The sequence below is a fragment of the Sebastes fasciatus genome, chromosome 1 (assembly GCF_043250625.1).
Source record: "Sebastes fasciatus isolate fSebFas1 chromosome 1, fSebFas1.pri, whole genome shotgun sequence".
NCBI classification, from domain to species: domain Eukaryota; kingdom Metazoa; phylum Chordata; class Actinopteri; order Perciformes; family Sebastidae; genus Sebastes; species Sebastes fasciatus.
Window position 1 is genome coordinate 22,764,037 of NC_133795.1, and position 24,994 is coordinate 22,789,030.

Here is a 24,994-nt window from a genome sequence, read left to right on the forward strand (position 1 = left end):
ATTTTCATGCTATTGAAGTCCTTTTAAAAGTAACAATTGTAAGTAACAAAAAAAAATAACACGAAACAACCAGACTGTAATTGAAAACATGTTTATTTCATTTTCTGCCCCAACTTTTTATGATCTGGGTCTCTCCTTCTTGCCTTTGTACAGAGCCAGCAGGGACACATTGGCCACCTTGACCACCTTGAAACGAACTCCAGGAATGTCACCAACGGCGTGACCTTTACGTCCAAATCCTGCCACCAGAACCTCGTCGTTCTCCTGCAGGACCGAAGGGAAAGGAGAGAGGGTGGTCAGTGAAAATCATTTATGCATCTATATATAGATTTGGCAAAACTAAACAAAAGCAGCACTACACAGACACAAAGCTGCATCAATTCATTTTTGTAAAATCAGAAGGCCAACTATTTTCTGACTGAGTTGGACCTCTGAATTAATTTAGTTTAATTTAGCTCAAGCTTTCTGCTGCCGATTATGCACATTACAACTGCTTGTTTTGCTGTTAGGATGTATACAGGGCGGGCATTTACCTCGATGAAGTTGAGGCAACCGTCGTTGGGGACGAAGGCGGTGATCTTCTTGCCGTTCTTAATGAGCTGAACTCTCACACACTTCCTGATGGCAGAGTTGGGCTGCTTAGCCTCAACACCACTGCAGACGGGAAACACATAACAGTCTTTAACAACCTTAAACTGAACATGAAAACAGTTGGAATTACCTCGAAGGAAATGTGAGGAGAATTATGATTGACTTCACAGAAATAACATTTCGACAGTGACTTCAGAAATTTCCAGTAGGTATGATGGAGAAGAGAGGAGAGGAGAGGAAAAGACTGCTGTTTTTTCTCAGTGGCATTACCAACAGAACAACCTTGTCAGGGTAATTGGAGTTTGAAACATCCAATGTGAAGGTTCGAATGCTTTTAACTGGTCAACTCTGTCTGAGGTAAAAGTCAAAAGCCTAAAAATGACTAGCTGTCCTGCCTTTTTATCATTAACAGTGTTTTGCAATCAGCCATCACTCCACCTTCAGTCACTTAAGGTTCAGCAGGTTTCACGGTACTCACACTTTCTCAAGGACGATTCCCTTGGCGTGGGAGGCTCCTCCGAAGGGGTTAGCCTTCAGGGCTGTGCCCAAATGGGCCTTCTTGTACTGTTTATCGTGCCATTTCTGCTCACGGCGGTGATTACGGAGCTTCCTGGCTGTGCGCAGACCACGACACTTTCCTGGAAGACAAAAGGTATTCTCAGATTGATTTTTGGCATAGATTTTTAAATTGTTATGGTCTCTAAACTGCACACTGCTGCAGCAGAACTGCAAAAACCTTTAAAATTATGCAACAACAAAAAACATTAACTCTCTAATAAGACACAGAAGTATGCTATCCTATTCTGTGGCGGCAGCATACAAATTATAGAGTTGAAAGTTGAAAATTTGTTTGAGTGAACATCACCATCGCTGTGTTATGCAGAACAACAACTTCTCTCATGACTCTATAGAAGGGATGTCACGAGAATCGATACTTTGGTACCAACTCGGTACCAAATTTCTAAAAATGTGACGGTACTTGTTTTCTTCGGTACCCAACGATGCCTGTAATGGTCATTTGGTATCGGAGCGGAGTCAGTGGAGATGCGATTCTTCCGGATCTAATGGGGGCAGTACACGCTTACAAGTGTTCTCATCTGCCGTGAAACGAAGGAAGAAGAAGAACACCGTAACAGCACGGAAAAAAACAACAACACGAGACGTGAAAGATGACAGCTGCCACAGCGTTACCTCCGCTTCAACTCGTTGAGAAAACAAATGGCAAGAGTCGGGTATGGAAGTACTTTGCGTTCAAGGTGGATTTACAAGGAGTAATAACAGATTCGCAAAAACCAGTATGCGGTGTAGTAACGGTGCCGTCGTACTTTTCTATCCAAAGGAGGAAATACTTCCAATTTAGCAAAGCACCTCAAAGACAGACATCCAGACAATATTGTTTGTTTTAAATACTTAAAGGCTACATGCCTGTTTTTGTAATGTTCAAATGTTTTAATAAAAGAGTGCATGTTGAATTGAATGGGATTTTTTTTTTTACCCTGGTATCGAAAATCGTGTAAATTCACTGGTATTGGTATCGACTACTAGATTACTGGTACCGTGACATCCCTATGCAGAACAAACAACTTCTCTCATGACTCTTTCTTACAATAAGCCCAGTTTTCCAAAGATCAGGGATGCTGAAAGAAGATTTGTGACTAGATTTAAATGTTATACAACAAATACAACACACTGGGAGACTACAGCAGCACAAGCAGGAACTACTGACGCGTCTGTCCCGATTTCACACCAACAACAAACTAACAATTATAGTCAAAAACCTAGGAATAATTGTGACAGTTTCCAGATTACTATTACTAACATTACAGCCACTAAACATTAGTTTACTGCATTAGACTTTACTGTTCATCAGTATTGAACAAACATGAAGGCCTATAATAAAGCTAACACTGAGCTAAACACTCACAATCTGAGGCTATATACACGATAGCACGGGGCATTCAGTCATTACGGCATCACGCTGCTTAACTCAACACTATACTGATAATGAACAGTTACACGTGCAGAAGGGAGTTATGCTAAGCTAACGGTGCTAACGCGCAGCTCGGCCGTTGTCATGGCGGCTCCACGTTGCGGTGGAAACGGACCCGTTAAAGAGGTCGTTTATTCATCTACCGAGGAGCTTATTCCTCCACAAACACATCAGAAACAGTTTGTAACATGTTCATAAACGACAGTGAGGTGAAATAACCCCGCAGAGAGCAGATTAAAGGAGTGTTTAGAGGTAGTTTGAGTCGTACCCATGATTGCTGAAGAGAGCCTGGGATCGAAAGGAAGGGCCCAGCATGCACCGCGGCAATGTCTAGTCTCAGGACCCCGTCGGGAGTAGCTGCAGAGAATGCCTGACTGAAATGATCACATGAAGGTAAAAACTATGTCCATTTCTTTTATGCATTTAGGATTAATAGCCTACAGAAACAAATAATTGGATTACTTTTTGTTTTTACCACATAACCTTTATTTAGCTAAATGCAGATTTTTAAAGGTTACTCCAAACGTTTCAGCTTTTTAACATGATTTGAGATTTTTTTTAATTTTACATCAATCTAATAATTTGTTTTATCTAAAATATTCATCTTTATTCTTAATCTCATAGGTTATTTTAAATTTTTTTGGTCTTGGATTATTTACTATATTATTATGTACAGATGCAAAATCTGTAGGCTGTTTTATTGTATGCATTTATAATTAATAGCCTACAGAAAAAAATATTGGAATACTTTTTTTTTTACCGCACTGTGATCTGATTTTATCTAGATCTGTTTTATTTAGATAAATGCAGATTTTATAAAGGTTACTCCAAACTTTTCAGTTTTTTAACATGTTTTGAGATTTTTTAATTTTTTAAATCGTACATCAATCTAATAATTTGTTTTATCTAAAATATTCGTCTTTATTCTTGATGTTTTAGGTTGTTATGGAAGTTTTTATTGGACTTTATTAGTTGTAACCCACAAAAGACATTCCACAAATGTGTACCATGATCTGCAAATATTTCACTATCCACAAACATGTATTTTTGTATTTGTGTTGTGTAAAGTCACATCCACAAAAATACAGGGCGGTTTGCAAATACGCATAACTTACTCTGTAAATACGTATTTTAAGGTTTACATGTAAAGTGATAAACACGCATTTGTGCATCTATTTCTACACGTCATATGCTATTTGTTCATTTGCAGATCGCTTCCTGTGCATTTGTGGGCCATGTGACATTTGCAACTCCCCTCCTGTAACAAGATTATATAAAAATGTTTTGGTTACTATAGGGCTTGGATTATTTACTATATTGTTATGTACAGATGCAAAGGCTGTTAGATTTTAGATGCCAATATTGGTATTGGCCTCATCGATATTTTACAGTTTAAAAAAATCTGATAATGATACATTGGTGCTCTGTTTATATATATGTACACACTGCATAAACAGACTTAAAAAAAATAAAAATTACATTGTAAAACTAAACCTCTTAGTGTTCTCTGATGGACAAACGTAAGTAGCTATGAAAAATGTACAGCTCCACTCATACAGCAGCATGGATGTAGACTCGTAGTCAGTCGTGGAAGACGTACTTGAATTATTTTATATAATATATCGTAATTTATTCATTGATTTAAAAATGATATTAGTAATCTAAATCTGCAATATAAAGTACAATATTTCCCTCTGAAATGTAGTGGAGTAGTAGTATAAAGTAGCATAAATTGGAAATACTCAAGTAAAGTACAAGTACTGCAAAATTGTACAAGTACAGTACTTGAGTAAATGTACTTAGTTACATTCCACGGTCTTAGTCTTGTTTCACATTGTGATGCAGCACAAAACAGGAGGCTATTCTCTACAATAGTGGTTGTAAACCTTAGGCACGTGTGCCACTATTGGCACGCGGTAGCTTAACCAATGTCACACTAACAATAAGTGTGCAAGAGATTGTTTTTGTTTGATTGATTTTTTTCCCCCACCCACATCACACATCTCTATAGGATATTCAGAGCACTAATAAAGCAGCAAACAACTATTTGCAATGTAAAGATATAGAGGAGTAATGTGTACCTGAGCACAGAGTGAAGTCGCTCTCCCTCTGTGTGTGTTGTAATCAGAGCTTCTTCGTGCTTTGTTGACATAGCCAGGCCAACCGCCGCACATGCTTTTAGTGCATGTGAGCGTGCCCCACTGGCTAGCTGATGTTGACAGCCGTGCAGAGGCAATAGACATGCTCCCAATCTCGCATTTAGCATGTTTAATGTTAACCTTAATGTAATGGCACACTGATTAAAAATTTCCCTCCCTATCAAAAAGGTTGCCGACTCCTGCTATGCAACCACAGTAATAATCAGACCAGCACTCATCCCTATATTCTCAATTATCCATCAGCAAACAGGAAGCTAAATTAATCCCAATTTAATGTATTGTTATTCTTTGCTTGTGAAGTGTTGTACTTTATAAAACAGGCAGTAGAATAATGCAATGAATTATGAAAATGAATGAGAAACCAACCAAGTTTGTATTCCATGTCTGAAATTGTATTAGATTCAAGGCAATTTCACTGTCCTGTACTGTCCTTTGTTGGTGTACTCGCCATTGTGATGACCTTTAATCTGCTGAGATGAAATGAATTTTGTCTGAGCTGAATTGAAAATGAGAAAATGTGGGAACAGAAGGGGCTGCCTCTCCTTTTCTGTCTCTGCTCTGTCCTGATTGGCTGATGCATCAGTCCGTCAGGGGGGCTTAAAGGCGGTGGGCTGATTAAAGTAGATTAGGAGGGGGAGAGAGGGGGATAGTGTGTGCTGGCATCACACTCTGGTCATCACAGCGATGGCTTCACCATGGAAACACTGCTGCATCCTCCTCCTAGCTCTCCTCGTCCTCCATCTGCAGTCGTCTGCCTGCCTAGACCGACGAGATGCTGACCGGTAAGTGAAGACACAGAGAGACAGAAATGATGTTTTACCTTGATGCTTGCTGTTTTTGACCTCTCGTGACGCTCTAATCTTTGACTCTTGACAAAGAGTCAAGCTCAAAGATTACTGATGCGTTTCTACTGCATGTCAGTCCCACCACAGGGTGGTTTCAATGACTGTGTATGTTGTTTCTTTAAAGCTGCATTAAGTGATTTTTTCATCTCGTCATTTGGGGGCAGAATAACAATCTAAAAACCCAACATTGGACATATTATCACCTTATAAAGTAGTTATGGCAAACAGTTACCTAGTTTCACATCCAGCTGACACAGAGCAACGTTATCATCCCACTGGAAGGACTGAAGTCCAAATATTCACTCGCTTTTAGCTCTGTTTTTGGTCTCCACCAACTCATGAAAAAATATCTGCAGCTAAATGCTCCACTTTCTTCACCAGCTATTTGTGTCTGTCTGCTGTTTGATGCTGAGCAGGTAGTGTACAGTGGGTTTATCAGATGACGCTGATGAGATGTAATGAGACTGAACCAAACAGTAAATGTGGCTAAAAAGAGGCTAACAAAAACATTGGTGTATCTGCAGAGTTGGTGAGAGTTCTCTGGGACTAGTGTGTCTTTGAGTTTCATGAAAAGCGCTCTATAAATAAAATGTATTATTATTTTTATTATTATTGTTATTATTATTAATAAACTAGAGCTAAAAGAAGAGTGAATATTGGACATAATCAAATGGATACAAACCAGTATCCCAGTATGTAGTTATGCAGTCGCACGTCCGTCTTTCATGCAGCCAGGTGTTTGTGTCCCGTTGCTAGCCTGAAATTAACATTCACATTTTTTAATAACTGTAGCCACGATTTTCCCCAAACGTTGACTTGCGGTTTAGTTGCCTCACCCTAACCTTGCCCTAAAAGGGAGAATTGTACAAATGTTGGCATTGGACCTAAAAAAAAATCTGTATGCATAATCCGGATTTACGCAGAATCATTCAGAACCAGCGTTCTTAGTGTTGATATAGTGTTGACATGAACTAAACACAAATGGGATGATAATGTCTCTCTGTACTGGATGTGTAGATAGGCAGCTGTTTGTGGTGTGTAATTGTTTACAGCTTGCAGCTGCTGATGGTAAAAGGATGGAGAAGCTGCAAAATCTCCTTTTGGCTGAGAGCCACCCCATCCTACATGGCCCATGTGTGTCTGTATGATTATGTAATCAGTGCAATCCCACAATCCACAGTCCAGGTCTCTGACTAGGTAAAGAAGAGGAGCTAAACCTTTTTTTTGTCTGTCAGTGAGTCAGGGAGGATTTGGCGACTCTATGCCTCTTGTTCTAAACAAAGCACAATTATAATCCATTTATTATGTGCTGAGAAACATGTTTTATTCTACATTTACTGAGAGGATGTACACCCTGAGAGGCAGAATGTTCCTGAACAGAGGGGGAGCATGCGCTGGGCTCATTTAGATTAGATTGACTATTTTCTATTGGATCAGGCTACATTACTCAGACTATTGTGACAAAGTATTACATTTTGTTCCGCCAAATTATCTGATTTTGCAATATGGCCTACAATATTCTCATGGCATCTACAGGATTAGCCTATTAAACTTTTTTATGGTTATCTTTAGGCACGGGGATAAGGGTTAAAGCTGAAGTAGGCGAGATTCCAGCAAATATGATAAAAAAAAAGTTCTATTATAAAACAGTTGCTATATCGTGACAGTAGTACATGAAACAGGTAACCTGAAAAAAATCATGTTCCTCCGGTGCTCCTAACGGCATCTGCAAGATTTCACCTACCGGAGGAAAACAAGCAGTAAGAGCTGATCTGAGGTCTGCTGTCCATCTGCTGTCTATGAGAGCCGGCTGTCAATCACTCGTGAACTCCAACCAAACGTTCAAACTAGGCAGCGCTGATCAAATATGAATCAATATTATGTTACGTTAATGTCTATTTCTCTCCTCAAATGTTTTCAGAATCATCTTGTAGTGCACGGTTTAGCTGTAAAATTAGAAAGTTTGTGACGCCGCCGCCATTGTGAAATCTGGTGAAAGAACACCAAGTTCTGGTCACATGACCGGAGCACAGCCAATAGGAACGCTCTCTCAATGAAATGACCTGTGATTGGTCAAAGTCTCCCGTCACGGGCTAGATTTTCTAAAGCCTGAGGAGGTGCAGTAGTCTAGTTATCTCTCAGAACACTTGAATTACAATATGCTGAAAGGTTATTATGGAATTTTTGCCCAATGATGCCAAAAATATACTGCCTACTGCAGGTTTAAGGGTCAGAGAAACGTCATGGTCTTGGTTTAATACAGAAAAAGTTTGCAGTGACCTACAAGACACAAAGTGTTTATCAACATTAACTGAAACCATCTTTCACTAACCTTAACCAAACCTTGCCGAAACCAGTGGTTTTCAAAGTCCAGGGGTCCTTGAGGGGGTTCCAGTGGGTCCCCAGCAAAAAGGGGAATAATTTATTTTCACTATAATTCCATCCATAATAACACAATGACAGAATGTTCAACTATTTGGTCATGGGTTTCATACACGTTCTGTAATAAATCATCTAAAAGCAGAAATCCAATCAGATGGGGGACCCCGGGACAAAATCTTATCGAATGGGGATCTGTGGTCTAATTTGTGCCAGTTTAGGGGTCCTTGATTTGAAACAGTTTGGGAACCACTGGCCTAAACCACAGAGTGCTCAGGAGACACCCTCTGTTGTCAGGAGATATGGTTAAAAAATGCGCTTCAAATTTGTTCTCAATTTTCTAACTATGAGTGGAAGGTCCTACATCAACACATGCTTTCGACTAAAGTTATCAGGTCCAACTTACTTGATGTTTCTGAAGCTTTTAACTACATCTGCTGGCCTTCCTCAACAGATGGAGTTGCTCAGTTGTCATGAAGATGGTTTAGTTCAGGATGTATTGAAGCTCTATTCTTGTCGTGGCCTCACTCGACCTGTTGATCTGCAGGCTCAAATTTCTTCATATAAAACCTGAATGTGCTGCATATTTTTATAAAAAATAAACAAACAAACTTGATCCATTGTTTTTCTACTAGAAGAGTCTTTCTCTCTGTAATCTGGGTCAGAGTGGGTCCTCTCAGCAACAGAACATCTCTGTTCCAGACTGATCACTCTGTTCGTTATCTTAAACACTAATCCACCGGCTGGACAACTGGGTCACTGGACTAATGAGCTGCATTCTGGGTAGTTCAGGTTCACACATCCATGGGTTCATCCCTCCTCTCTCCTCTATTTCTAACCTTCATAATGTGTTTTTGTTTAGGGTGATTTAACACATTGTCATTATGTTACATTATACTATCATTTTACTAGTAACTATCAACAGTTCTCAACTCTGTCTAAATATGCACTAGTTATTAATTTGGCTTTAATAAGAAACTATTCTGTATTATCTAATGTTATAACTGGACATTTATTTTTGTTTTGGTTTCTTCTGAGGTTTAAACAACAGTCGTTACTATAACTATTTATTTAAAGACAAAATCTAATCTGAATTAGACATCTTTGTGAATTTTTTCAAAAAACTATAATACTGACAGTATTTTTTACAACAAACTAGAATAGAAACTAATAATTAATAAAACAAATCAAGCATAACAACTAATGAAAAAAACTACAAGTGAGCGATGAAAAGAAGATTTCAGCTCAGTGAGAAAAAAATTAAAATGAAATCATTGCAGATATATAAACAATATCTCAAAGACACCAGCAGACACTGAGAGACATTTAGCACAAGATATGATCAATTATTAAATATGTCACCTCAAAAGAGAGAATCAGACCAATGAAAATAGAGGACACTGTGAGAGATTAAAAGTGGAAAGAGGACATGATGATAAACGTCATTTTATATTCACGTTATTTATTGATCCTCCTGTCACTCTTGTTCACAGTGCTGCTGTGTCTCCAGTATATGGTAAGTACCGTCTGTCTGTCTGTCTGTCTGTCTGTCTGTCTATCTGTCTATCTATCTATCTATCTATCTATCTATCTATCTATCTATCTATCTATCTATCTATATCCATCCATCTATCCATCTTGTGTTATTCAGTAGTTGCTCCCCAAGCTCATAGTTGGGATATAATAGGTTACGTAAAGTATATCCTGTAAAACCCATAATATATGATTTCTTTTATGAAAATGAGAGAATTCATCCTGTTGTTGACTGTCTCTCCAGATGAAGGGATGGCTCAGAGTGATGGAGGGATTTGGATGGAGGAGCGTTTGATGTCTGCAGACCAACCGTTCAGACTACAGCAGGTAAACACTGAGTGGAGAACAACAGTGTTTTACTCATATAGAAGTACTGTTACTAATATAACTGGTGGTAAAATACAGCATCACAAATCTTTCATTCAGATTTGTACTAAAGTAAAAGTTGGCAAGAGTCACTCAGCACTGACACTGTGAAAGAGACTTTAGTTTAGTTTCACTGCTGAGGAAAAACTCTAGATTTTCATTCCTTAAGATCAGTTGAAGGAAAGGAATGAAGTGTAAAGGAAAGAAAGCATGATGCCTTAGAGGTCATGGTGATGCAGGTGTTTACATTCATGGAATCAGTCAGGTATTGGATGAATCAGTCAGGAGTGTCTGGTCAACATTCACATGCATTCACAGCTGATAAAAAAGTAATGTTTCTCCCTCTGTCCCTGTCTCTATTCTCCTCTTCAGTCTCCAGATGTGTCCCGGAGGAAGTTACTTCAGATGCCAGGAGCTGCAGTTCCCTTCCCTCCCCTCATGGTAGGTTGTCTCCAGACGATTAACCAGCTGCTGTAAACTCTGTAGAGAGTAAAATGGCTGAGAAAATAAAACCGTCTTTCACAACACACAGTCATGGGACACTGCTGGTGTATAATCCTAATTCAAATAAATCTAATGTACATATTTCCAGCCTCAACCCATCCATTATCTAGATCTACCCATTATTATGTCTTATTGTCAACATGAAGATGGTCAAAAATGAGTAGCAGCTTTTGTCTAGAATATTATTGCTAATTATTTCACCTGTTATAACCTCAGTTTGGTATTGACAATTATATACTAGGTGAATTCATTCATGCTAGCAGTTTCCCCTTGCTTCCAATCTTTGTGTTAAGCTAAACATGTCCTGGATGCACAGATATTAAACTAGATATTAGCATATACTAAGACTATACTATAGGCTTGCATGACCACGCCCCCTTTTGGGGTAAAACAATCCCGTGTCCTTCATAGACGAGAACAGAGTAAACAGAAGAGGCTGAAAAACGTCTCCAAACTTGTACTTTAAACAAACCAGTAATAGTAATAACGCTGTGCTGAAGAGTTGTTGTGTAGGTGGTTGCACCAACAATAAATACCAAATCGCTGATCTCTCATTTGTTCCCCTGCCGTGTCCTAAAAAAGATATAATAGAGAGGCTTTATGGATCCAAGCTATAGACCAGACCAGCATGGCGTCATCGCCGATGCTGCTCTCCCTTTTGGGGGAAAGAAACTCGCTGTCACAGGAGAGAAAATGTGAAATGAAGAAAAGCTGTTGTGTAGCGGGTTAACCGAGGCTTCCACACTGAGATTTGATGCACATACGATACGTTAGTATTAACGTTAGCTTGAGTGGGAGGCTGCTACAGTAATACACTCACACATTAACGTTATAGCAGCATCAGACTGTCGTCTCCAACTAACTCTCAGCCTATAGATCAAACAGTTGGCTATTAACAGGCTGGTTATTTACAGACCACACTTAGCCTAATGGGATGTCTGGATAAGCAACATCCGGCCACTGTGTTGGACGGGGGAAGACTAAAGGAACATGGCGGCAAACAAACCTTCATTTATTAAGGTATTGCTAACGCTCAGGTTCAGGCAAGGTTGCAAAATAAGTATAGACATGTCTATAACACAAACGTTTGTGTAACGAGATGAATGCATACGCATTTCCCCAAAAATTACAATCCAAACATACGTCAAATTGCATTGAAGTCTATGGGATCTTCAGTTTTCTTTCCCCCAAAAGGGGGTGTGGCCTTGTCTTTTTGCAAAGTACTCGTATGTGCCGGTCTGATACTGTTTTCTCCACCCACCAGGTGTTGTCCAATAATACTGTTGCCTCCGCCCCACCAGGTGTTGTCTGATGGGGAGCCGTGCGTCCTGTTCCAGGCCAGGAAGTTGTCTCTCCGCTATGAGAAGCAAAAGCAGCTGGACCTGACGGAGAGAGCCTTTTCTCCTCAGACACCTGTCGACACCAGCCAGTCTGTCTGCCGCCAGGATAAGGCCACGTATGTACACCTGTCTGTCCGAGTGACCCGTCTGTCTACCTGTCTGTCTGATGTATATCAACCTTTAGTTGATGGGAGAAACGTGATATCCCTCCTTCTTACACAAAGGGTAATTGTAAGAAATAAACACAGAATTGTTCCAATAATTGAAATATATAAATGTCCAACAGCAAGATTATAGTCCAATTTAGATATAACAAGACCAATACAGTGTGTCCAGTGAAAGTAAAAAAAGGCCAAAAGTTCCTGATGTTGTTACGAAAGGTAACAAGAGCACACAACCTCAAGTGTTTTGTCACTTACGTCTGACCCTCTGTATGTCTGTCTGTCTGTCTGTCCGTCTGTCTGTCTTCACCAGGCTGATCATGAGGTTTGGAGATGTGGAGGATTTGAGAGGCCTGTCCATCAGGTCAGTCATACCATCTGTCTGCCAATCATGCACTAAAATATAACTTCACAAGCATGTTGGAGAACTGCGGTGGCCTTCAGGTAACTTAAAAACATGACAGTCTCTCTCTAGAGCCGGTGTTTGGTTTGTCCGTTCTGGGCTACTGTAGAAACATGGCAGAGCCGCTCCCTATGTAGATATGAAGGACTCATTCTAAGCCAACAAAAATGAAACAATTCTTAGTTTCAGGTGATTATAAACTAATGAAAACATAGTTATGAATATTATATTCCATTTCTGCCGATAGATCCCCCAAAATGTTACACACTGGTCCTTTATTTTGGAGTTTTCTTGTAAACAAACAAAGGTTATGTTTACATTGAGTGTTACTCACCAAAATGCATTGTGTTCATCCCTGAGGTCTGACAACCCTCATAAAACATTTGCAAAGCAAATTTTGAAACCTGCATTGTTTACATCCATGTTTTCTAGCTTGCAGTCTTTTTCTTCCCTGCCTTTGTTGGTGCAGTGTTGCGTTTCTTAGTGCATCACCACCTCCTGTAGATCAGTGGAGTAATGTGACACCATTGGCACAAAGAAAAAGTGTGACCTGCTCTTAACAAAACTGCTCACAGCGCTACTAGAGGTCAAAAACACCACTTGGTACATTTAAGCCTATGAGATCTACAGCCATGCTAGCACCAGCTGAAAAGTAAAATGTAAAGTTTGGACTGACGGTGTCCTGTTGTCCCTCTGCTGTCAGACTGCAGCTGTCCAACAATTTCTACGAGTCTTCAGGTCAGTGGTGGTTCTCGGTGGACAGCGTCTCTCTGCTCTACAACACCTCTGAAGAGGCCGTGTTCAACGCCAGCGATGTGTACGCTCCAGCCTCCTCCTCCTACCACTGCCTCCACGTCAGCAGCCTGCAGCGTTACAGCGCCCTGCTTCTGCCCAGCACCGACCGCGCCCGCCGCTGGACCGTCACCTTCACCAACTTCCAGGTACCTGTCCGTTTACCCAGTTGTTTTCATCCAAAAAGCTCCGATAAACCCACTATACACTACCTGCTCAGCAGCAACCACTGACAACCACAGTGAGAGACTAGCTGGTGAACATAGTGGAGCATTTAGCAGCTAAACAGACAGATATTTCCCTCAGGAGTTGGTGGAGACCAAAAACAGAGCTAAAAGAGAGAGAATATTGGACTGACATTCATCAGGTGACACAAAAACTCCAAATTAATGATAATGCTCCATAACTGCTGGATGTGGAAATAAACAACTGTTTGCTAACAAGTTCAACATATCAAAGATGATGATAGGTCAATGTTGTGTTCACAACTTGTTGTGGATGCCCTCAAGTGGCCAAAAAAATCTGTTACTGCAGATTTATACAAAATTGACAAATGCTTGGATAGTTTTATTTATATATTTGCATGAAAATTATTATTTATGGAACACCACTTGACACTGACTCTTTATGCTTCTCTTATGCACCTTGACTCCAGAGAGGATTTCTTTCACTATATACTTGTATAAGGATGAATGACAATACACTTGAATTCTGAACATTATGAATTTTATCTTCCTAATTATCTTAAAAATGTCTTTGTCCTCTCCTCAGATTCAAGCATTTAACGTCACTGGTGGTACATTTTCTCCTGCGAGCGTCTGCGCCACATTCATGACGCCAGCCATCCTAATGGGCCTCATCACGTCCCTCATCCTGCTGCTGGTCCTGGCCTACGGCCTGCACATGGTCATCCACCTGAAACACATAGAGCATGACGACGAACACAAGGCCGACGTCTACTTCCCCCAAAGCCCTGAGCAGCCTGAACATTGCTGCATGGAAAACGATGCTGAGAAAAATATTCTGTGTAGCCAAGAAGGTCATTAGAGACTGTTACACTTCAAAAAGAGACACAGCTGATTTGATGCCGACAACTGGTACCCAACCCCTGGTGTGATGGTATACTTTCAGCTCAAGATTAGATTTTTTAAATTTATATTTCTAGTGTTTTTTTAATTTGCCTATTAGTGAATTTCTGCATTTGTCTTTATTACAAATTTAATAAAAATATAAATAAAAATGCATGTTTTGTTTTGTTCTGTTTCCCATTTGTAGTGTGTCTTACATCTTACAGTATTGTCACACTTTTAATGCTCAGAGCATGTTGCACAAGACAAAGGGTAGTTTGTAATACGCACCCTGATGGGAAGCTGTTCTCTCTCTTTATACCTCGGCTTGGTCCTCCCCCTCCGACTGAGGCTGCTTCTAGTTATTTATTATTTATTTATATTTTGCATGGCTTTGATCATTTTACATTGTACAGGATTCAGCATGATCAAACACAAGGGAGCTTAACATGATTACATATGCATGATCAAACGTAATTTCCCTTACAGCTAGAATAAAATCAAAATGACCTATAATAAACTCTCTTATTGTGAAAATATGCAGGATGAAACTGTTTCATATCATCGAGCTTAGCTTTAAAAATGCATTGGCTTACTTAATGGTTATATTATATATATATATATATTGTGTGCACTCATGTATATGATTATTTATGTCAGAATTTCAAGTTTAAAAGATTGTATTTGTCACATGTACAGTAAAAAATAAGAGAAAATAAAGAATGAATACATATGAAACAGAAATATAAGGCATACAAGTTAAAAGAAAATTAAATATATGTAATTAATAAATGTATTAAAATGATGTATTGAAAAGTTTGGGTCTCCATGTTGGTATTACAGTAATAGCCACTGGTGTAATTTCCATTATGTCCACTGGGGGACAGTGAAATGTGTAGATGCGTTCAAGCAGACATATTTTATTATAGCAGAAGAAGACGCCCAGTGTGACTTCCGATCAGGACAGATATAATCAATGAAATGTTCCTCATAATGTATAGGATGGAAATGAAAGGCACAGTTACACGATTCATCTGGGTTCCTGCTCATGTTGGTGTGAAGGGAAATGAGCAAGTAGATATTCTGGCCAAACAAACATTCAGAATTAAGAATATTGAATTATAAGTCCCTTTAAGTAAAGCTGAGGTTCAGCCATTCATCAGGACATTATGCACAGTATGGCAGGAGTACTGGGATGATCAGGAAACTGGAAGGCATCTGTACAATATACAAAAACATGTTGGAGCATTGAGAAAGGTGGGCTGGAAAAGAAGGGAAGAAAATATCATCACTCGACTGAGAATCGGACATACAGGTCTTAACAATACATTATATAGAATAGGCAAGCACCCAACTGGGAAATGCACATATTGTAATCAACCAGAAACTGTTGAACATGTACTGATACACTGCAGGAATTACACTATCCAGAGGAATCACCTTTTACAGTCACTAAGGAAGGCAAAACATCAGGACTTTTCATCGTCAGGTCTATTGGGGAATACAGCAGATAACATATATACTGTAAAATTATTCAGTTTTTAAGAGAAACTGATTTAGTTAAACAAATCTAGAGTTTTCCTCATTATTATTTATTTTATTTTATTTTATTTATTTTATTTATTTTATTTATTTTATTTATTTTATTTATTTTATTTATTTTATTTATTTTATTTTATTTATTTTATTTATTTTATTTATTTTATTTATTTTATTTTGTTTCTGCACAAATATAGAATAGGCAGGCACCCAACTGGATAATGCACGCACTGTAATAAACCGGAAACTCAAGCATGTTCTTATAGAGTGCAACAAATATGACGAAGAAAGAAGGGAATTGCTATCAGGAGTAAATGATGGAAATATTACAAGGGGAATCTGCTAGGAAAGACATCTAAGAAAGTAAACAATCTTCTGATTAATTACTTAAAGGGACTATTTGTAACTTTCAGAAATGCTTGTTAACAGCGACACCTGTGGCCGTGAAGTCAACGAAAGTCAGCATTGGGCTCGCGCTTGCTTGCTCTAAATATACCTGAACGAGCATCGCTCAAAACAGTGAGGCGACACACGTCAGCTAAAACCACAATATCACTCTATATTTCACCTGCTTGGCAGTAATGTTAGCTGACCAGACGAAGGTCTCTCCATGAATCACTGCTGGGCCAGGCTGAGCAGGAAAAGCGTGTCGGTGCCAGGGCTGAGCAGGAAGAGAAACGTTACCGTCTCCAACCGGGTGCCGCTGATAACGTTTCTCGCTGCGGAGCCCCGTCACTTCACAAGACACGGAAAACCTCTGTTGGTCTGGAGGAGCTGCAGCAGTTATTTCTGCACAGACATCCACTCTACATTCACTAGATATTCTCAGAGCTAAACTAACTCTTCTGCAGTGTGTAGTGAGCGCGCGTTCATGTCTAGAGGTGGAGCGAGACAACGAGAACGCGCGCGCTGTCTGAGTGAAGGCAAGCAGGCAGCGGAGCAGAGACACGGCAACACGCGAGCACGCATATGCAAGCGCGCATGTGTCCCGACCCGGTACATTTATACGCTTAAAAAGTTACAAACAGTCCCTTTAGGGGCAACAGGAATAATGGAGATAATTTTATTATTATTATTGTTATTATTATTAATAATTATTCATTTTTATTTATTTAATTTAATTTAATTTTTGTTGTTGTTTTGTTTATTTATTTTATTCCTGCCAGTCTCCTGTTCATCACTCCAGTCCAGTAGGTGGCGGTAATGCTGGTTTAGCAACCGCCAATAAACATTAAAGAAGAAGACGCTCAGCGTGACTTCCGGTGAAGTGCTGACCGGTATTTAACATCCATGTTTACTGACAGATGATGTTCCACCTCTTATGGATATAACAAAACAACAACACGTCTTCTAAAGCCGCGGTTTTACCTCTGAAGCCTGTGTGATGTTTAGTATTGAGTCAGACCGCTGGAGGCTGAATTAAACTAGCCCAGCTGTCCTCCTTGATGTTGAACCAGCTCTCCGCTGCTCTCACACTGCTCCCCCGCCGCCTGCTCGCTCTCTCCCCGAGGACTCTGACCGGAGCCTGCCGCCTCCTCGGCCGGATGGAGCCCGCCGTGGTGAGGTGTCTCCCCGGGGAGCCCAAACTCACCATCTCCTTCTGTGTGCACGGCAGCCACAAGCACATGCTGCGGGACCAGGGCGAGGAGCTGGGGAAGGTCCTGGCCCGGATCTCCAACGGCATCGCCAAGGGCCAAGGGAAGGCGAAGAAGTCCAGGAAGAACAACAAGAAGGGACAGCAGCAGCCGGCGGAGCTGGCCGTGGTGAAGCTGTACTACCACGATGGGGAGGAGGTGGCGGACACGGTGCTGAACTCTGAGGCGTGGCGGGACGGAGCCGTGCTGCAGGTGGGAGATGTTAAATACTCGGTACAGAGGAACGCTCCCACCTTCACCAACGCTGAGCTGCCGGGGTCCCTGCTGGCCTTATTCCCAGTCTGTCCCAACCTGGAGGTCGAGTTTGGGAACCTCCAAGACTGCGAGTTCATCTGGTATAAAGAAAATGACCCAAACACCAGGTGATTATTACACTGGGAAAGTAGGTCCATGCAGTCTATTGCAATCAGCAGCCCTGTAATGCGTGCCTGTACCTGTGTGAAGCTTATAATGTTTACTTTTGTGTTGACAGTGTGTCAGGGAAGAGTTGATTCAAGTCTGTAGGTAGGGATGGTGTATCTCTGACTACAATATATTCAGAGGTATTTATCATATTCTGCCCCCCCCCCATCACTAGAAGCAGAACAATAGGTTGTTGTTCACTCTCACTTGATGGGTAGACATTGTATTATTTGTTATCTCCCTTTTCTTAGTCTACATACTAAAGACTAAAGATACATGGGACGATGTTAGTTCATCCAGGGAATTAAATTAGCTACTGCCACCTGCCAAATAACAGGGTAAATATTGGCAGTGGCAGGTAAAAAATTCAGGTCACCTGCCACCATGGCAGATAGGTTTTCCTTATGTTAAGGAATATTTATATAAGTTGGATCAGTGCATCCCTAAATCTTATTCTGATATATGAGTGATGAACTAATATCGGCCCATGTATCTTTAGTCTTTAGTATGTAGACTAAGGAAAGGGAGATAAACAATAATACAATGTCTACCGAACAAGTGAGAGTGAACAACAACCATATTGTTCTGTTTCTACCTCTGAACAGGGAATGACATTAGCACCTGCCAAATAACAGGGTAAATGTTGGCTGTGGCATATAAAAACTTCAGGTCACCTTCCACCATGGCAGACAGGTTTTCCTTATGTTAAGGAATATTATTTTTAAGAAGCAATTCCTAAATTAAATGCAGTCATGGATTAAGGTTACATGATATATTCCAAAACTCTACAGTCTGGTACACCTGACTCAGTGTTTACAATTTTAAAGCGTTCTACCTAGATTTCAGAAGTGACAAACAAAACATGAGTGGCCGGTAGAAATGTTCTAAGTACTAAGGACTAAAGATACATGGGCCGATATTAGTTCATCACTCATATATCAGAATAAGATTTAGGGATGCACTGATCCAACTTTTTCAGTCCCGATAGCGATATCTGGGCTTTGGGTATCGGACGATACTATGTACCGATCCGATACCAGTGTTTAATTAATTCACTGTGTGGAAATGACTGAATCAGGCTTGACTTAAACTTTGCTTTCCTAACTTTGTAAAACAAAATGTAAAAAATAAATGCATAGATAAATTTTACTGAATTGTATTAAAATAATAAAATCGTACACCAGCAACTTCGAAAAAAAATCTTTGCTCACTTTATGTGTTTTGGATTAAAATATGTATCATCGTCATCAATTTAAACTCTCAATATAGGTATGTTCCTCAGAAATCCAGCATGGATCAGGCTATAATCCAAGGTCATGTTTAATCTAACATTGGAGTCAGTTTGTAATAATGTAATGCAATAATGGATAGTAGAAAGCGTCACCAGAGCTGAAATTGAGCTGCATAAAGAGAAGAAATTTAAAGAAGTTATGGGATATTCAACACACTTGTCCTTGTTTTTCTCTCTCTTGTCGTTGTCCTAGCCCTGAAGCTGCTGGAGAACTTCCAGATCAGGACAGCAGTTGGACAGAGGTAGGACGTGGGCGAGTCCACGTTCCGTCCAATCAGGACATCGGCTACAGGCTCAAACTGCACTGCACGCCTAAAGACGGGGAACGCAGTGGCCCGGCCAAGGAGCTGGTCTCTGCGGGAGCCGTGGAGGCCGGACCAGGCGTGTGCACGTTCGACAACCGACACGCGTACACCATCAAAGAGGCGGAGTGGCCGGCTGTGAGGGTGGTGTCGTACAACATCCTCGCTGACGTCTACGCCCAGACGGAACTGTCCAAGACGGTGCTTTACCCGTACTGCGCCCCCTACGCCCTGCAGCTGGACTACAGACAGAACCTGATCAAGAAGGAGCTGGCTGGATACAACGCTGACATCATCTGTCTGCAGGAGGTCGATAAAGGTAATTAGTGCAGAAACACAACTCGTTACTTATAAAGTTAGTTTCCACATTTTCTTTAAAGATCCATCATCTGGTGGATACGTGAGTCTGCTTTCTGACTATGTTCTCTGGTCTCTTTAGGGGTGTTCGTTGACAGTCTGACTCCAGCCCTGGATGCCTTCGGTCTGGACGGCGTTTTTAGGATCAAAGACAAGCAGCATGAAGGACTGGCCACTTTCTACCGCAGGTCAGGTCTGCCAGCAGCCAGAATCTGAAGATAATGTTGTTGATTTAGCCACAACTTTGCGGAATATGAACAAGGGGTGGCAACATTTACGCTTTCCTTTAAATTCACAAATAATGAATAGCAAAATAGTTGATATTAAACACTCAATTGAAATGCAATTGTGCTGGTGGCTGTATAAGACCAAATATTAGCTCTTAGAAAGTTTGTACATTTATTTATTTCCTTTTCTACTCATAAATGAACAGAGGCCTGTACTACAACGCAGGATTTGGGGTTAGCGAGGCAACTTCAGGATTAACCCTGGGTTTTCAGTCCTACGACGGTGGTTCACTTCTTACCGGGGTAGATCGCCGTGGTAACTTAAGCTGAACACCTAACCTGCTCCAGAGTAGGTTATGTTTCAGATAACCAATCAGAGCTCTGTGCACAGATTGTATGGTAATATTACACAAATACGAATAATTTTAAGTCATAATCCAGGCTAAAAGCAACACAGTTTAAACTGACAAATGCAGGAAGAACTACCATCGTAAGACCGCTAAGCGGGATCACGATTGTTAGTGTTAGTTAAGCCATATAACGAGAAGATACCCTGGGTATGTTGAACTTGCTTTTGTAGTACAGGCCTCTAGACTTTACATGTCTACAGCTGCAGGTTAGGGTTAGTTTTGTAGGGTTTCTCTCCTGTAGGTGGAGCAGGTGTAAAACTGGTGTGATGGTTACTGAACAGCTCCCCGTGGTGGAGAATCTGCAGCCTGATAAATGGGAGACAATAATGGTCGGGTTACGCTCGATCAGAAATAGTTGGTTTGACGTGTTGTCCGATCACGTCTGATATCAAAAGTGTTTATAGTTGTTCCAAACGGTCACACTCGAAGGTGGTCAAAGCTGATCATCACACAGGAACGCCCCACCAATGTTGCGATCAGACAGCTATCTTTTCTTTCACAGCCCCAAAATATATTTGTAACGACAGTGTTTAGTTTATATAAACCTCTAAACCTCTAAATCTGGGATTAAGTCAGGTCATTTAAAAATTGCATCATTTTGTCTTTGCAGGTCAAAGTTTAAGCTGCTGAGCCGTCATGACATCGTGCTGACCGAGGCGTTGACCTCTGACCCCATCTATTCTACGCTGCTGGAGACGGTTTCTGCTAACAGCGCCCTGAAGGACAAGATACTGAAGAGATCCACCGTCCTGCAGGTACGGCTGTTCACCTGCTGCACTAACCGGGAATAATTTGAGAGAGGACTGATTTCCTGGCATTTAATAGAATAATCAGAAATAACAGACGGACTAATCAATAACAGAAGTAATGGTTAGTTGCAGCCCCAGTGTTTGTGATACAGTGTTCACTGACTGGTTTCTCTGCAGGTCAGTGTGCTTGAGGACCTGAATAAACCAGGCAGGAAGGTGTGTGTGGCCAACACTCACCTGTACTGGCACCCTAAAGGTAGACCGACTCGTTCCTCTTAAGGAACACACCTTTAGAGTTACTGATATAAGAGAGCAGACTGGTGATTTGTACACTTTATCTGTGCAAGAACACTTTTCTAAAACTGAATTCATTTTATTTTGAAGGAGGGAACGTTCGGTTGGTCCAGATAGGCGTGGCTCTGCAACACCTGACTCGTGTGATCAGTGAGGTCACACCTGGAGCCCCTCTGGTCTTTTGTGGTGACTTCAACTCATCCCCTAACTCAGGTAACTCCACACCCAAAGGGAAAGCCACAGTAGCACCCGTCTCTGCCAGCATTCACTTTTAACTTCAGTTGAAGCTTGTATGACTTGATTAAAAAAAAAAACTTTTTTACTCAGCAGACTCTTCAGTTCACCTTTGTTGACAATGTTGTCTTGATGTATCTTGTGTTTGGAAGCGGAGGAGTCATTGTTCATCTCGTCTTCCTGTCTGCAGGTGTGTTCCAGCTGCTCACTGAGGCGCTGGTTCCTCAGCAGCATGCAGACTGGAGCAGTTCGGGGCCGGATGAGTCCTGCGGTATGGAGCTGCTCTCTGCCTTCCCCCCTCTGCTGAGTGCCTGCAGCCAGCCGGCCTACACCAACTACGTGGGAGGATTCCACGGCTGCCTGGACTACATCTTCATACAGCCGGACAGCATGCAGGTAGTACTACTGACACTGCTACCAAAGAACATATATTTATAAGAAGTGAAAGCCAATTGATCGATCCATTGCAACGTCAGCGCCCAGCAGCAAAGCTACGCTTCCACCATTTTGGACTGAAAGCGAGTATCGGACGCCAGTTAAATGTCCGCCTACAAAGTGCCGTACAAAAGTATAACAAAATTATTTCTATTCTATTGTCATATTGAAATAAAAAATAGCCTGTGTTGAACAAAAAATAGTGTAAATATGCACACTATTATATTTATTACTTATTTATTTATTAAACTTTTTTATGTCGAGGAAAATAACTCTGGATTCAGCTAATAGTTAATTTTACAACTTTTAGGACATAATGATTTAAATGAGGGTTATTTAAGTGTTCGTACTGGGAAGTTGATTTGCCTAAAAATAAAAAGATCCTCTGATTTACAGTCGTCTCTTTATACATTCATGCCCACAGACTCATTGGCGTTTTCAGTCCAAAATGGCAGCAGCACTACCGCAGCGCCATTTAGTGGCTGTTGTCAAAATGCAGCAGAGTTTTATCTCTTTCCTTCTATACTGTTTGCTGCTACTGCTAATACTAGTAATACTAATGCCTCTGCTGCTACTGATAAAACTATTACTGCTACCACTACTAGTGCAACTACTACTATTACTGTTACCAACGCTACTGATACTCATTTATGCTGACAGATCAGTGTGGGTTAAACCTAAAACATAAGTTATATATTCTAGATTGATACATAACGTGACCAGATAAAGTCAGTCTGAACGCAACCGAAGGTTGTTTTTTAAGATCATCTGTGGAAGGTGGAAAACACCATTAATCGTAGAAGCATGATTTTGTTACATTGCAACTAGTTTGGAAGCCGGTTGAGGTTCAGTATGCGACTGACACAAGTGTGATGTGGAAACATGAAGCCTCCGGTGCACAGTAGACTGAGAATGGACTGGTCAGTAAAGTAGGAGACATCTTTTGTCCTGCAGTAAAACTTTTGAAATAAACAATATTTGAATATTAATAGATTGATAGAAGGAGAAGGAGCAGACGTAATGAAGCTGACATGCTGCTGTGTGTCTGTGCAGGTGGAGCAGGTGATTCCTCTGCCCAGCCACCAGGAGGTCACCACCTACGAGGCTCTGCCCAGCGTCGCTCATCCCTCCGACCACATTGCCCTCATCTGTGACCTGCGCTGGAACCCCTGACCTCTGACCTCTGACCTCAAACTACCTGGACAAATACACTGGAACACCGGGCCGTCAGTTGCTCCTTCAAATCCATCCTGACTTTGGATTTTCTTTCTACTTGAATGAAGTCTGAGCATGAAAACGTGTTCCTGCAGGTTTACTGGAGATCAATGAAAGACGAGCAGAGAAATACTCTCACACAAGACAACGATCTTAAATTACAATATGACTGAAATGTTGTGATTAAGTTCATATTGTAATATTTACATTACAATAATTAATGGATTTTAATCACTGATGTTCAGTGTTTGGGTTGTTAATGGTAAAAGTAATGAATTGCAAATTGCTTGATATTTTTCTTTAAAGAGACAGAAGTCTCACTACTGCGTCATATTAGGTTGATAATCATTGTTAATCGGAGCTCATATTAACCAACAGAAGTCATGTGACTCCTGCTGGTTCTTATTCGCCCTCTGAAACAGCTGTTGAGACGCATTTTAGTTCACATGGATTTTTATTGGCTTCAATACCCAATGACATGGGTAATCAATACATATTAACATTTTAATAAAGGTATTTATTATTACTATTATTTTGGCCAAAGAAGTTGCTCAATGGTCCTTTAAGTTTTGAATAAATTGATAAAGTTTGAGTGTACAGCAGGAATCAGATTCTTGGCCCATTCTTGTGTGCTCTGTTTTAAATTCTAATACTTCCAACGACACTCGAAGACAGAACGAGACGATATCGCCATAAATTTGATGGTAACTGACAAGTAGGTGCTTTAATTTTTGGAAACTTTTTGGGTAAATTTAGAAGCACCTCTTGGGACAAAATATTCCCTTAGGGCACATCTCATAATCCTGTGGAAGTTCCCGTCATGGATTAAAAAAATACTTAAAGGGACTGTTTGTAACTTCTTACACGTATAAATCAATCCGGGTCGGTGTCCCATGCGCGCTCGCGTGTTGCTCCGCTGTTCAGACGAGACTCCAACACAAACTACACGGAAGCACCAAAGTTCTATCTAGTGAAGCCCGTCTTGCAAAACAGTGTTGGCCACGGTCGCAGAACGCGGGGAGACCATAGCTTTGGTCTCCAGGGCCGGAGTCTCTGCTGTACTCTGCTCCTCTGCCTGCCTGCCTTCACTCAAAGCTCGCTCCACCTCACGTTTATGCGTGCTCACTTCACACTGCAGAAGACTTCGTAGCTCTGAGAATATCTAGTGAATGTACAGTGGACGTTTGTGCAGAAATAACTGCTGCAGCTCCTCCAGACCAACAGAGGTTTTCCGTGTCTTGTGAAGTGACGGGGCTCTGCAGCGAGAAACGTTATCGTCTCTGACCGGGTGCCGGTATCTTCCCTGTTCCTTCTGACTACGATCGGGAGGCTGAAGCAGGAAAAGCCAACACTAGGGTCAGCAGTGATTCATGAAGAGACCTTCGTCTGGTCAGCTAACATTACTGCCAAGCAGGTGAAATATAGAGTGATATTGTGGTTTTAGCTGACGTGTGTCGCCTCACTGTTTTGAGCGATGCTCGTTCATGTCTATGTAGAGCCAGCACATGATACCTGACGCTGACTTTCGTTGATTTAATGGCCACAGGTGTCGCTGTTAACAAGCATTTCTGATTCTTACAAACAGTCCCTTTTAAATAAATCAAAACACACTTGGTAAATCAAAATGATGAGGTACTGAGTCAAAATTGTGACTTTTTATGTCAGAAGAATTATGAGAAAATGATGTGAAACAATTTGACTAAGTTAAATTATACAGTAATTTAGACTTGTGATAAATCAAAATCAAGGGAATA

The 24,994-nt window shown here is 40.8% G+C and overlaps 3 protein-coding genes across 5 annotated transcripts; 2 read left to right on the forward strand and 1 right to left on the reverse strand.

Annotated features, from left to right (window-relative positions):
- Positions 1–75: 75 nt before the first annotated feature.
- On the reverse strand, positions 76–2,982 carry rps23 (ribosomal protein S23). The gene is made up of 4 exons (XM_074637890.1): positions 2,850–2,982; positions 1,070–1,229; positions 534–654; positions 76–264 (listed from the first exon to the last, which is right to left on the reverse strand). The coding sequence occupies exons 1-4, from the start codon at positions 2,851–2,853 to the stop codon at positions 118–120; spliced, it is 432 nt and encodes a 143-aa protein (XP_074493991.1). The 5' UTR covers positions 2,854–2,982; the 3' UTR covers positions 76–117.
- Positions 2,906–15,102, forward strand: atp6ap1la (ATPase H+ transporting accessory protein 1 like a). Of its 3 annotated transcripts, XM_074637876.1 has the most exons (9): positions 2,906–2,974; positions 5,465–5,522; positions 9,458–9,480; positions 9,742–9,824; positions 10,236–10,304; positions 11,669–11,823; positions 12,182–12,232; positions 12,975–13,212; positions 13,835–15,101. In XM_074637876.1, exons 4-9 carry the CDS (start codon positions 9,750–9,752, stop codon positions 14,108–14,110), a joined length of 864 nt encoding a protein of 287 aa, XP_074493977.1. In that variant the 5' UTR covers positions 2,906–2,974; positions 5,465–5,522; positions 9,458–9,480; positions 9,742–9,749; the 3' UTR covers positions 14,111–15,101. The 3 variants fall into 3 exon arrangements, with proteins under 3 accessions (XP_074493977.1, XP_074493967.1, XP_074493957.1); XM_074637856.1 differs by lacking the exon at positions 2,906–2,974 and having other exon boundaries at positions 5,344–5,522; XM_074637866.1 differs by lacking the exons at positions 2,906–2,974; positions 12,182–12,232 and having other exon boundaries at positions 5,338–5,522; positions 13,835–15,102.
- A 1,819-nt stretch (positions 15,103–16,921) lies between these two features.
- On the forward strand, positions 16,922–23,851 carry pde12 (phosphodiesterase 12). Its single transcript, XM_074637903.1, has 8 exons — positions 16,922–17,686; positions 19,211–19,638; positions 19,759–19,864; positions 20,924–21,068; positions 21,240–21,318; positions 21,447–21,569; positions 21,781–21,986; positions 23,079–23,851. Exons 1-8 carry the CDS (start codon positions 17,115–17,117, stop codon positions 23,196–23,198), a joined length of 1,779 nt encoding a protein of 592 aa, XP_074494004.1. The 5' UTR covers positions 16,922–17,114; the 3' UTR covers positions 23,199–23,851.
- The last annotated feature ends 1,143 nt before the right edge of the window (positions 23,852–24,994 follow it).

What these genes read in the sequence shown, in the direction of transcription:
- pde12 (XM_074637903.1), top strand. Translation starts at nt 17,115, where the DNA reads ATGTTGAACCAGCTCTCCGCTGCTCTCACACTGCTCCCCCGCCGCCTG. An exon ending in CAACTCATCCCCTAACTCAG is followed by an intron (nt 21,570 to 21,780) that starts GTAACTCCACAC and finishes TCCTGTCTGCAG; the next exon opens with GTGTGTTCCAGCTGCTCACT. An exon ending in TACAGCCGGACAGCATGCAG is followed by an intron (nt 21,987 to 23,078) that starts GTAGTACTACTG and finishes GTGTCTGTGCAG; the next exon opens with GTGGAGCAGGTGATTCCTCT.
- rps23 (XM_074637890.1), bottom strand. An exon ending in GGAATCGTCCTTGAGAAAGT is followed by an intron (nt 655 to 1,069) that starts GTGAGTACCGTG and finishes TCCCGTCTGCAG; the next exon opens with TGGTGTTGAGGCTAAGCAGC. An exon ending in GTTGCCTCAACTTCATCGAG is followed by an intron (nt 265 to 533) that starts GTAAATGCCCGC and finishes TCGGTCCTGCAG; the next exon opens with GAGAACGACGAGGTTCTGGT.
- atp6ap1la (XM_074637856.1), top strand. Translation starts at nt 5,425, where the DNA reads ATGGCTTCACCATGGAAACACTGCTGCATCCTCCTCCTAGCTCTCCTC. An exon ending in GACCGACGAGATGCTGACCG is followed by an intron (nt 5,523 to 9,457) that starts GTAAGTGAAGAC and finishes TCTTGTTCACAG; the next exon opens with TGCTGCTGTGTCTCCAGTAT. An exon ending in TCACCTTCACCAACTTCCAG is followed by an intron (nt 13,213 to 13,834) that starts GTACCTGTCCGT and finishes TCCTCTCCTCAG; the next exon opens with ATTCAAGCATTTAACGTCAC.